The sequence below is a fragment of the Achroia grisella genome, unplaced genomic scaffold, assembly GCF_030625045.1.
Source record: "Achroia grisella isolate CSIRO2021 unplaced genomic scaffold, CSIRO_AGI_Agris_v1 utg660, whole genome shotgun sequence".
In the NCBI taxonomy this organism is placed as follows: domain Eukaryota; kingdom Metazoa; phylum Arthropoda; class Insecta; order Lepidoptera; family Pyralidae; genus Achroia; species Achroia grisella.
The window spans coordinates 640440-654550 of record NW_026712984.1 but is presented as its reverse complement, the minus strand read 5'-3'; the positions used below and the strand labels follow the sequence as shown (position 1 = coordinate 654550).

At 33.8% G+C, this 14111-nt stretch overlaps 1 protein-coding gene across 1 annotated transcript; it reads right to left on the bottom strand.

The window, feature by feature from the left end:
• Nucleotides 1-2009: 2009 nt before the first annotated feature.
• On the bottom strand, nt 2010-12051 carry LOC131849655 (trypsin-5-like). The gene is made up of 6 exons (XM_059199768.1): nt 11988-12051; nt 11618-11780; nt 8171-8267; nt 7522-7683; nt 7059-7181; nt 2010-2510 (listed from the first exon to the last, which is right to left on the bottom strand). Exons 1-6 carry the CDS (start codon nt 12049-12051, stop codon nt 2010-2012), a joined length of 1110 nt encoding a protein of 369 aa, XP_059055751.1.
• Nucleotides 12052-14111: the final 2060 nt, after the last annotated feature.

Sequence of the window (14111 nt, the reverse complement as noted above, 5' to 3'; positions counted from 1 at the left end):
TTCAAAATGTAATTTCATGACATCGTTATAGTGAGTACGAATGAGGGCTACCTACTACACTCATACGTTAATATGCCTGGGGATTTATGCTGTTATTAAACATCCCTGTAATTTCACTGCCATATCTCATCAATTAAACTGGAACACAGCTTACAAAGCAAGCTGCATACAGGTAGGATAGTTGATGTATAGATACCAACAACATTGTTCAAAGATTACCTTAAATTTAGTTATTATGTAGCTATTTTAAATGGTATTCGATGATTTTCATAAAATGGGCCATATAATTAGTTTGCTCTTTCAGTCGGTTAAAAAAAACTACAATGCAGCACAACTATTTCAAATAGACAAGTATTATTCGGGTAAGATCTGATAATTACTTTGTTATTATACAAGCCGACATGCAGAGTCAGCTTGGAGAAAAAAAATTAGGTTAGAGCTGAGTAATTACTCAACAAGTCAGACGCACAAAAACGTCGACATCTCTACTATTATAGCTGTGATTATAGTAATAGGTACATAATATATTTGTCATCTTTATTATTATATTACTATCTCCTTTATCTTCATTTCTTTATTTTCCCTTACATAACTGGCGAAAACTGTGTCTTTGTCTACTTATATGTTAATACTAGCTCTTGCCCGCGGCTTTGTTCGCGTTAATTTATCCCCTTAGGGATGGAATTTATCCAAATCCTTTCTTTAGGGATGCCTACGTCATAGTAGATTTATGCATGCAAAGTCTCAACCCGATCGGTTTAAAATTGACAAAGTTTCATACAAACTTTCATCCCCTATTTTATCCCTTTGGGGGTAGAATTAATCAAAATTCTTTCTTAACGGATGCCTATGCCATAACATCTACCTGCCTGCCAAATTTCAGCCCGATCCGTCCAGTGGTTTGAGCTGTGCGTTGATAGATCACTACGTCAGTCACCTTTGAGTTATATATATTTAGATATCAGATGGATGATACTATACTATTTACTATAGACTATGACGATACATATGGATAAAGTAGTCTAAGTCTGAGTCGGATGGTAATGGTATAGTGTCCCCGCGTTAACGGTCTATGCTGGCGAGGTACCAATGGAGGATGATAAGATGAACATGAGGTCAAGTCAGTTAGCCCGTTGCGACAAATTCACCAGGAATTTATCACGATGGTTTTCAGGGGGTTCCGCGTGGAGGTCACCATGGTACTTTGTTACAATGGGGTCAAGAGTCCACATTACTAACAATCCCTTTCCCCCTCGTACCTATATCAGAGGTTACACCTCGAATATTCTGAGGAAGTGGTTTGAAATAAGTAAGAAAAAAGTAAAAATTTTTAGTGTCGACCGGGTTTAAACACCGAAAAAAAAAAACAGTGGGGTCGCCCACTGTTTTTTTTTTGGACTACTCTTATGCTGTTGGCCGCAGCTTGTCTTTACAGTTTCACTCCAAACAGGCGGAAGGCCTTATGAAGCGGCTGAAGGCCAACTCCCACCTGACGGATACGACTTTAGTCTGAGGGCACCACTAGGTGTTCGAACCTCGGCGCAGGCCGAACACCGATCGTAACATCGATCCCCGTTGAATTGGACGGGGGATCGATCGGAGAGGAACCCCACTGCGTCAGTAGAAGTTATGTTGAAGAGTACTCCCGAATTACTCAATATGCAAATTAGGATTCCGTAGGTAGATCTTTCTATAGCCGAGATCGATCGACGGAACCCCAATATGTGGTGATTTGATATCGCCCTAAATACATATGTGTATTATGGTTTAGGGTACATTTCTGCTGACATGCAGATTTTGCTTATTTATGATATTATAAAGCACGTGTAATATGTAAACATATGTAAACAGTTTTGTATCTTGTCACAATTTATTTACAGTTTAAAATAAATTGGTATGTTTACCAGACAACAGCTTTAGGGTTTTATGCATATAGTAATCGTAGAATATTAAAAAAACAATAGTGTTTTTTAGAATAAAATACCTATTGTTTTATGAGCAAATTGTATTTATTTATAATCTAGAGTGCCATATTTATTAGCAAATATTTGCTGTGGCATCCTCATAACTGCTCCACTGAAATGCTTCAGCCACTCTCTCTTGGCTTTTTCAATCTGCTCTGGATTTGTTGTTGTCGATGTTTTGGATTTTGCTAAATTCTGCAAGTAGGATTCGTAAAGACTCATTCTGGGTATAACTGAGTTATCTTCCGCTGGTTCTAAAGGTACATTAACTGGGTCAAAAGGTAGAGTCAACATGAATTTTCTGGGGTCAGCAAAGAACGTGCTCTGAGTGATAGTTTCTGTGTTGTTCAATATTGCTTGTGTGTTTGTTGTGCTGCTAGGTGAAGTAGGTCGGTTATCCTCATCCCAAATGACTGAGTCTATCCATCTAGAGAAGCTGGAAATCTTTGGGAACGCGTGAGTTTTGGTATATAGCGCACAGGAGCGAAGAAATGAGCTTATTCCTACAAGAGTACTGTTCTGTACGATCGCTCCACCGTTGTCTCTCTGAAAAAGGCATTAAATACTTAGAAATCTTAAATTTATTTATGCATAAACAGTTCAGTAATTCCAACCGAGAAAAAACGCCACATTCGCTTTAAGAAATTATTCTTATTTTTTATTAAGAGCCATTACATATTTTGTGCAACTACATAATTAAAAAATAGAACTTAAGCAATCTAAGCTGTCCTTTTCCAAGATTTTCTTCTCTCAACATCACAGGGAAGTTATACGTTTTAAGCGTTGTCATTGACCTTATCTGAATGAAACAAAAACTGAATCTGTCTCAACCTTTTGTCCTCTTTAATATTTTGTTATCCCTTAATTCGTTTTATTTCAAGTGACATCATAAACATTTTACTAATGAAAAAATAATATTTAATTTCAAATATTCTTCAACTGAATGCCGTTGGTTATAAAATACGGAAAACAAACAATAACTTGTTTTGCGAGACGTTCTTGGATGCTCGTAAAAATCTATACAACGATTTTATAGATCACGTGATCGTATTTCATATAAACGGTATTGCATACCAATTGGATTGTACAAGTTATTGCAATCACGATTGAAGGCAGTAAGCCAAATGAAATGTATGTTGACTTGCATGTAATATCGTAATTTTATTATTGAATTTTATCTTTGCATCTGTTTGTGAGGTTACATATTTTTTTATTTGGTAAAAAGTTGAGGAAGAGTTAATATAAAGAGATATATTAAATAGAGCATAGTGGCCTAGTGATATACTACTCTGAGTTACATTCAAGAGGTCAAGGGTTCAAATCTGCTTCATACCAATAGTTTTTATGTGTAAATTTATATGAAGAAACACCGATAACAAGCCAATAATTAATCCGAGAGATGGTTACTGGCCGCTCCCACGTTGGAGACATATGTACGCAGTGAAATGTGAGCGTGTTTTGAATGCCACAACATCGACAGTTGATACTATCTTTGTCTTCCCTATCTGGGAGTCGTGACGTTATGTTTTATATCATCACATAGTATAAAATAAAGTCACTGTCGCTGTCTGTCCGTCCCAATGTCTGCTTAAATCTTTAAAACTACCCAACGGATTTTGAAGCGGTTTTTTTTAATAGACATGTGAATCTAGTGTACGGTTTATATGTATATATGTACACCCGTGCGCAGCCGGAGCGAGTAGCTAGTTAAATATATATTTGGAAATATCTCGAGTGATGTAAAGAGTAATTGAATTTCTTTATTTTAAACGACACAATTTTATCATATTTATGTATTATTTATGCCCGCCACAGCTTCGCTCTGAGTTTAGTTTATATTTACATAATATATAGCCTTTCTTACGCTGCAATATCTGATCGTTCGTAAATTGAAACGTTTGACGGCCTCTAGCGGTTTAGCACACCGCCTTACTTCCGCTGGTCGCGGGTTCGATTCCTCGCGCGGCACAAACATTTGTATTCGTGAGCATGATTGTTTAAATTGGTCTGGGAGTTTTTTATATATAATATGTATGTATTTACGAAAAAAATATCTATATATTTGTATCAGTTATCTAGTACCCATAACACAAGCTTTAGCAAGCTTAACTTGGGTCTAGGTGGCACTGTATGAATTGTCTTGATATTATTATTATTATGTCCTGGATACAACCACCTGATCAAGGTGAATTCACTATGATTTAATAATGGCCAATAAGAAACACGTATCGTTCAGTTTAATACTAAGACTACTAGTATTTTTTGCATGCATTTGAGAATATTATTAACCACTCCGTGGCCTAATATATTTATGGAGTCAACTGTACTATAAATGACGTAACACGAGTACTGCGAGGGTGTTAGGGGACGATGAAAAACTCAATTTCCCACCGCCATCCTTCTAAGACTGATTTATCGTGTCTCTTTAATGTATTTGTTTATAGCTAAATACATGGAATTTGTTGGTAGAATCTATAAGTTATTTTCTATGTTATTGGAATGTCAAGCTGATGGTCCACCTGATGGTAAAATGGTAAGTGGCAACTGTCACCTATATACATAAACAGCACATAGTACACACTCAAGTTATATATAACTTTGCGATTGTCATGCCCGCAAAGCAACCCATGTGTTGCCATTCCAGAACACTAAGATGTCAAGTCCCTTATCCTGTAAATAACTCGCACTTGAGTTAAATATTTATTTATAATTGCACATGCATATACATAAATTTACATATGATAAATTAACAATACACATGGACTCTGTTTAAAGAGTATGGCAATTTCGTAGATGACTCATTCCCATAATAAAATTTAAAATTTTAGATCTGTTGTAGTGTCCACTTAGCTCCTATAGATAAATATGTTTTGAAAAGAGGATTAAAGCCATATTTTTAATTTATAATTTTATAATTGACGTCATAAATAAAAAATGACGTAGCGGATTTTATAATGAGTTTACTAAACTCTAATTTGTGAAATTCTTCCACTGTTTATTTTTATTACTATAAAAAATAACTTTCCCTATCAGTGAATATATATATAACTTTTTGTTATGATTAAATAAGTATACGCTATATATACATTATTTTCCCTTTTGTTCTGTTCAAATTTTAAATACGATCACGTTCTCTGTATCCAATCAATTCAAGAGATAATCCACGAAAAGGTAACATACAGACAAAATCATTTCCGCTGTAATAATACTTATTTGTTATATTTTTAGACAAATTTTATATTAAACAAATTCTACAAAGAATACTTTGATCGTAACGATATTAATATGGACCAAATGGGATTTAAATCCTATTAATTGTAAAATTAATTATAACAATACGACTTACCAGAGCTATACTGTAATGATTCGTCTGCGTGCGAACATCAGTTTCACGTATTTCAGCCGCCAAGCAACCTAGTTTGTAAACTATGTATCGGTTGTTGGTGTATCCAACAACCGAATACAATAAAATTGCAGGCATGAAATCTTAGTCCTCTGAAATGGCAATACATGAGTGGTGTCGCGAATGTCACATGATAACGTGATGTCCGTAATACTGTTCGTGTATATATTCGACGGTTACATAAAAATAATTCCGTAATTGACTACAATTAATTTAAAGAATATATTAAATAGATTTTATCAATACTCATGATGACATAAAGAATAATGCAGGAAAAGAATGGATGCAAACTGCCATGGATAGAGAGAGTCGGCAGAAGATGAAGGAGGCTTTTACCTGTGGTGACCACATAATAAGAGAGAGAGAAATAAATAAACCACAAATAATAATTATATGTTTGAAAAATATGTGTTATGTGGATGTTAAAGCTATAATAATAAAAGACTCGTATACAGGCTACGCGACTGTTATCACTTTACATCGGGTGGGCGTTTGCTTGTTGCCCAAAAAACGACGAGAAATAAAGTAAAGAAACTTTTTCATTTAGTAGTCCCTTAAAAATTATGTTTCTTTCATAATTCTTACTCATAAAGTAATATACCGATACACAGGACCGAATTAACAATTTTATAGAGTAGGCATCCGCCTAGGAGCTCTGCATCTACAAGGGGCCCCTCGTAGTCAAATAAGAATTTGAAAATGTTTCCAATTATGCTAAATACTAGAAGGTTCTTTTCTAGTATTTAGCATAATGAAGTTACCTATAGTGTCTTATTGAAAAAAAGCTGATATTAAGCAACTGAAAAGGCCTGTTTAAAAATGTGTGAAATAGTATAAAGTGGCATTGAATGACCTGATTTCAATACGTTTGTTTTAACAGGGAAGTGGTTCCGATAATTTCGTAGTCTAGGGCCTCCAGTCAAGTTAATCCTGCCTTACTTATATATACGTATTAAAAGATATTTTTTTTCGTCATTTGCTCGTTCATTTAAACACGTTGACATATTTCAGGGAAAAATATTACCATTGACTGAAATGAAATGTTCATAAATAATTAATAAATTACGGAGAGCTCGCTCGCTCTATTAATCTCTTAACATAATTTAATGTGAGGAAACCTTCAACGGAAAAGGTTAAGCAGTAACATCGGTATTTCTTCATTTGTCGGCTCATAAATTTAATAATACAATTTGCTGCTTTATTATTGTAGTATATTTAGATATTGTATTATATAAATTTATGACTTCTATTATAATTATGTAACCTATGACAAGCTGCCCTGGCTTTGATCGACTGCTCAAAACTTTGTGAGATTTTATATACTAACACTCGTGATTTTGTCTGTCTCGTGATTTTGTTTGATTTAACAAAATATAGTCTACGTTCGTTCACGTGGTACTATCTATTTTTATATATATTTTTTTATCCATTCAGCCGTTTAGTCGTGAAATGGGAACAAAAAAACGTAGATACACTTTCGGAATTATAATAATATTATGGTTAATATACTTATATAGCTTATATCTCTGGAATATTGTATGTACCTTTCAACGCCTATGAAGTACCATAGGTGATGACTTTTTCCATGTGCTGTTCATGCATTTGTTCGGTGCTTGCAATCTTAGCTGAGGTAGACCATCAACTTCATTGCTATTCCAGTTACTTAAAATGGATATATTGTCTGTACTTACCCTACAAAAGTGTCTATCAGGGTCCTGTATTCCTCCGATGCAGATATAGTTACCAGGAAGCATTTTGGTAAAGGATTCACACAGGCTCGACTCTATAACTGGAGCATTCACGGAGCGTATATGCTGTAAATAATATTTATTATTTATATATGTAAACATATAATGCTAGCATATTCATATGATATGTAGAATCTCGGGGCGTTCATACATATGCTGTATTAACAAAAATATTGCAGTAACCGCTTAAGCATAAATATCTGTTGCATATCTGAAATTCGCTGCATGCTTTGTAAGCTAACTCAATTATATGATTAATAAAAAGTCTATAATCATGAAATAATTCTCAAGAATTATTAAATGGTAAAATGGATTTTTCAGTTGTATATTTTAATAATATACACTTTCTTCATTACTATTTTCTTGTTTATTTGGTAAATATTTCGTGGATTTGTAAGTTACTTACACCAGTTGGAGTCCAGGCAATGATTGACGCTAAATAACCTAATGTAACGTCTTCGTCAGGATTTGGCAGCCGTATTGAGTTGATTCTAGACCCGAAAACTAAAGCAGTTTCTAACTTTGCACAAGACACTTTCATGTCAAAATTATTGATCAGCATTTGTATCTGAAAATTGAACAAAAACTAGATTAGTAGTTATTACCATCATTAAATTGTAGTATTTGATATTTGTATTAAAGTAAATTTATTTGCTGCACTATTATTGTTCAAAGGAAATTAATAATAGAATAAAAAAAACTGTCTATTGATATTATTCATGCGTTGCCATTCCAGAGGTATAAGAAATCATGACTGAAAGAAGAAGAGTGAAATTACAGGATACGCCTGTAATTTCACTCTTTTATGTCGGCCCTTAACTGGAACAAAGCTTACAAAGCAAGCTGCTTCGTGGCTGAAATAAGTGAGACTAAGAAATCCACGTTGATGACATTTACAAACCTCAGTAAATTCTCAAAGAAAATATGCATGTTTTTAATCAAATATTAAATAATTTAAACTTGGGAGATATTTGGAATATTAGTATCCCAGATCGATGATTGCTACTATTCCCCAATCCTGGATTGATCCGACAAGCTAGGAAAAATATGTTTACCTTATAAAGAGATCCTCCTTTATTATTGTAAGAGCTTCCGACCCTCACAGTGAAATTGGCCAGGTTTTTGTATGTTACGTACGAAGAAATAACGTTCCTGAAAAGATATAGGACGCAAATTTCACTCTATAAATCTGATAAGGGATACGGTATTAGTTTCTGAATATAAGACTGACTCAGCAGGGTACAATATCTATACTTTTTTGTTAATGAAATGGTGATACCATTGGTTAGTGATGTATACTGACATAGCAATAGTGAAGGATGAAGTTATGCTGATGAATTCATGTTTAATAGATGATAAATATGTAATAGACATTATAGAATTTATTAGTATCTTGCTTTTCGGTTGAAGGGTGAAATAATGTACTGAAATTACCGGATATGGATGTCCGGACATCATAGTCCTGAATTTGAACGCATTCATAGGCGACGATTACCACTTACAATTGGGTGGGCTTTATAAAGTTCTACTTAATTTTATACTAGACTAGCATTTTTCTAAAATAAAAGTGGTCGAAGTTACTCCGTATTACATCAGCTACCTGCCAAAAAAAGTCCAATCAAAATCGGTCCAGCCATTTAAGAGATTAGCCGGAACAAACAGACCGACAGTCAGACATACAAAAATTATAAATAATGTTATTTTGGTATATGTACTTGTACTGTGGTATATGTATACCACATGCATACTCATATGCATGTAGTAAAAAACGGTATTTCAATATTACAAACAGACAGTCCAATTTTATTTATATGTATAGATAAGGTCGTAGATTTGATCTGAGTGATCTGGTTGTTTTTTTATGTCACTGGAATGGTAAACAACTTTACGCCTTGCATTATTCAATGTGAAAACAATTCCCCCATGAAAGTCCCTACATGGATTTTATGTCGTCCTACTAGGACGACATAAAGTCCATGTTCGAGTTGATTTTTTATATCTAATTGTAATATTAGAATGGCCCAAAATGACGGCTGCAACTGCTGATAAGTCATTACCGTCATTACATAAACAGTATTATGGATATCACGTTACATATAAATTTCGTGATAGCACTCATACGTTGCATTACGGAGGATTATCATGCCTCTTATCCTGTAATTCGCTGCCGTATTTCATCTTTCAACATCACATCTTACAGTTGCTTAGCATCTACATACAGGTAAGCAATTTCACAAAACAACAATACAGTACGTTCAGATTGCGTCACAAAGAAGCTATTTGCATCAGACCCCGAGAGACCTAACATATTAGCGTGCCACGCCAACCCTTACAAATGTATTTACATTGAACATCGATGTTAAACATTGAGAATGCCTCTCGTGCGTAAATACGCCATGAGATTTCATCTGTATACAGAGACAGGATTAAGGTCCTTTTGGATGCCATTTGTATGGAATAGTCCGAGATTTTATTTATTGCTCGCTTGTTAGTCGGAGAAAGAGTTATCTTAGTGTTGTTGTACGTTTAGAAATTAAATTGTTTACTATTTTGATGGACTAGTCTAGTCGACAAGTCTTATTTATACTATTACTAGCGATCTGCTCCGGCTTCTGACAGATATATAACAAATCTTTGAATTTCTCGGCTAGTCCCACAAATGTATACGTATTAATTTCCTTATCAATCACTATATATTGCTGAAAACTGTATAAAATCCGTTGCATAATACGAACAGACATTGGTGGCGACTTTGTTTTATGCGATGTGAAGAGATCTGATCCAAATGGTATAGCGAGATTTATTATCAAAAGAAATGTTTAGGTGAACATAACATTATATTTTGTTTGATATAGCCAATTGGAACAAGACCCATGGCTTGTCATTTTTTAATACTAAACTGTCACGCTTTCGAATACTAACATATAATAACACTGCCAATTATCAGACGCCTCAGCTCGCAACAGTTTCACAAAGTCAAATTTATATATCAAAATTTCTATAGAAATCAATGAATGAGCACATGAATTATTAAATTATAATTTTATAAATAAAAACAAAACCCTTTTAGCATAACATCGTCATGAGTGCCTTTTCCTTGCATTATCCCGTGGGATTAAACAGATTAGCATTGTAACATTTATGATTATGTATAAAATAAGCTCATACCCGCTACTTCGTCTGTTCATTTATATAAAATATAGCCTATGTCCGTTCTAGTAATACAATACATATTTACGTAAAATTATATTATATACTAGCGTAATTTCGTATGTGTTACATTTTCTACTCCATTCCTTTTGGTCGCAACGTGATATTATGTAGCCTATAGCCTTCATTAATAAACGGGCTAACACTAAAAGAATTTTAAAAGTCCGTCCTTCAGTGGATCCAGACATCATCACTTGCAACTTTACAAACTCACAAAATTTGCCTCTTTATAACAATAGTTTAAATATTAAGATCAAATTAACTGTTTAGCAGTGGAAAGGAAACCAACAGACAGAGACACTTACGGATAAACAATCTTATATATTATAATTCTAAGCGTACAATTTTTTACAATTTACTTTGTAAATAGAAGTCAGTGCAAGTATAAATTAATAAAATTTTTGCACAATAGCAATAAACGAACGGCTATATATACGATCTAACAAATAAATATTACATTAAATAATTCCTGTCAAGACACACATAACATTTAATAATAACTAAGGTCGAAAAATGTCACTTCTAGATATCGCTTCCAAATTGAGTCCTTTATTTCGTAAAGGTTAACTTAAATCCTGCCTAATTTAAACTGAGCGCATCATTAATTTAGATCTTAACTATAAAGTTAAACGTTCAAATTGAGTTTCCCGTTTAAACCGCGATGAATAATAGTCGGGGTAAATTAATGTGTATTGTAATGAGTTTTCTAACTTGAATGCGTCTTAACGATTTACTTTTAGGAGTGTCTACTCAACTTCGAGTACTATAGTTTATAAATAAATTACGGGATTACACTAGATAATGGCCGTGAAATATTAATTCAACTGAATTAATTAATACATTGAATAATGCCGATAGCAAAGCAAATTAATTCAAGACAAAACAATAAGCTAGATAGAGGATTAGAATTAAATTTACTTAGTGAAGTGTGCACAAGTCACGTGTTGTGTTCACCTCAACGTAAACACTTGATGATAGTTCTGAATATGAAATCTGGGATAACGATAGGTAATTAGGGTAAGCATATTTTTTCCCGGCTTCGCACGGATGTATTATAAATCTTTTAATTTCTCGGTTTCTTCTATCCTATATACATGTAAACCTTTCTCTTGAATTGTTAATACCTATTGCTAAAAACTGTACAACTGGATATTTACTGTATTTTTTTATGTGGTAAAAAAATAATCACAGTGAATATCACCTTATATAATTGTGAGCAAAAGCAGGAAAAGGGATAAAAATATATACATAGTAATATATATATTACAATTTTTATGTATTAGTATACTCACGAATCAAAGCATTTCGACGAAGTGAGAAGCCAGTACGTATTGAGTATGATAGCACTACAAACGTAGGAGTTATTCTTGAGCAGCGACACTGAGTACGGATGGTGGAAGATCTGTGTGACAGTGGGTCCTATTTGATCACTGGTATCCTCCACGTCGACATCTGCTGTTGGAAGAATTATTTTCTATGAATTGATTGATAAGAGGACAGCTCGTTAGATATGATATGCGAGGAGATTCATAGAAGAGCTAGAGTCTTACTGATGGATAGTGGCATACGTGTGATATGATGTCCATACTATGCCTCTTTCGTAGAGGAAAAGGGGGTTGTTAGTAAGAGAGGAGAGGTAGTAATCCATAAATTAATTCACACCAACTTCAGTAATTTTCACTTGCTCATCCCCCTCCGGTATTAGATTCTCTGAGTCCAGTCTCATAGAATCTAATACCTCTCACCTAAGACGGTGGAAGGGATAGATTTTATGACTTTTTTTCATCTATTGTTATGCTGTTGCCTTTTACAGCTTCACTGAACGACAGGGGGTGAGTGCAAAAGGCACTCCAAACCTGTGAAAGGGTTTATGCAGCGGCTGAACTCCTTCTTGACTATATTGCTAGGGGTGCGAACCTCGGCTCAGGCTGTCGTATTTTCGATCCCCGTTTGTATTTGGACGAGGGATTGATTGTAGGGGAAATTGATACCTCCTTGAATTTAGTTGTCTCATTCCTAACTATGTACCATATGAGGTCTACTACATCCTTATCTCCTGATATTTATCCACTGGTGCTTGGCTACAGCTTAGACGAATGCATATATATGTATGATGTATGCACATCTATTAAAAACCTCTATCCATTTGTACTCCATTTGGTAATTCACAATATCAATACAACGTGATAAGAACCCTTTGTTCCTCTCATTTTCATTTAAAACTTTCATTATCGTATTTGTAAGACGATTAAGCAAATTTATTCACTCGAATTAATCCAATCGTTCGGGAAGACGGCACATTGTTGACTTTCTACTTTGTAAAGTCAGAACACCAATTATCTCAACTAGCAATTACTAGATTCGTCTTTATGAAATTTATTCAAATATTTTGAACAATCTGTGACGGTCGAGAGATATTTATATATTGCTAATAATACAATCGACATAGTTTGCCTGCGCAATATTAAGCCTGGACAATTCAAACTCTGACTAGCATAAGCAGAACTATCTGAATTATTATACAGTCCTATATAAATTTTCTGTAACTCCATATAACTGAAATTGTATATGTATTGAAGATACAAATAAAATTCTTATGTATCTGCTAGATTGAGAGAGAGAATTGATAGAATTAGTTAGTAATTATCGTGCAGTGATTTGAATCCATGACTATGGATGCGAAGCAGTGTGTTAAGACTAGACCATCGATCATTATAAAGCTGAAGAGTTAACATATCTCAGAAATTCCTTTTAGGGTCGAATTGAAAATTTCTCTCTTGACTAGAACTATAGACTTTTTAACTTAATAATACGCGATGCTAGTAGAAGCTGATTACTAATGAAAACTGACGCAGACGAAGTTGTAGGTTAGCTAGTTATAAATAAGAGGGTAAACAAGATATGGTTTGATCGAAGGCTTGATGCCATAACCATATATTTGAATCTGATGTTTTTAAATCTATATTTAACTTTAAAACGAGTAGGTACCTTAATCCAGTACAACACTAATTCATTTCGAATTCACTGAGTCGACTGATAACGAGGTGGTTGGGTATGTTTGATCAACACTGTTGTCGAAACTTGCCCGTAGCAGTTTGGCTACGGGTTTTCGTCCAGAAAATAACATAGCAATTAGACAAGTAATCAGTTAATGGAATATTGGTGAACAATAAGTTTAATTAAGTTAATATTGATTAATATAATATTGAGTTAATATTTTTTTATGTAATTGATAGTAAACAACCTAATTAGTGGTATCCGACGCTTATATACATAAACAGCACTACGGATATCACATCATGTGACGTAATGTACGTTATACTGAATTCATATGGAATTAACCGATGGTTTTCCGGGAATATTATTATTTTCACTTCGATTATTATGACTCATTACATAATGGTGGGATTATTATCCGCCGTTACAATAAGAATAAATTGCAATGATTACGTTGTTTGGCGATACGATTTTTCACGACTTACAACTTAAATATTACAAACACCAACCTTTTTATGATTTAACCGATATAAGCAATTTTTACCTGAATCATTTATCTCTTCTGTACTTATTTTCGCATGTATTTGTAAGTATGAGAAGGTAAATAATATAATCACTGACGACCACATCCTACTTATTAGTATAACAAAGTTGTTCTGGAATATTGTACTAATTCTGAATATTCCATTTCCTATTGTACTACATAGAGTTAACAAATAGCGACAATAGAATAGATATTCATAAACATACGGTAATTATTTTTTATACAATTACAAGTATATACATCCT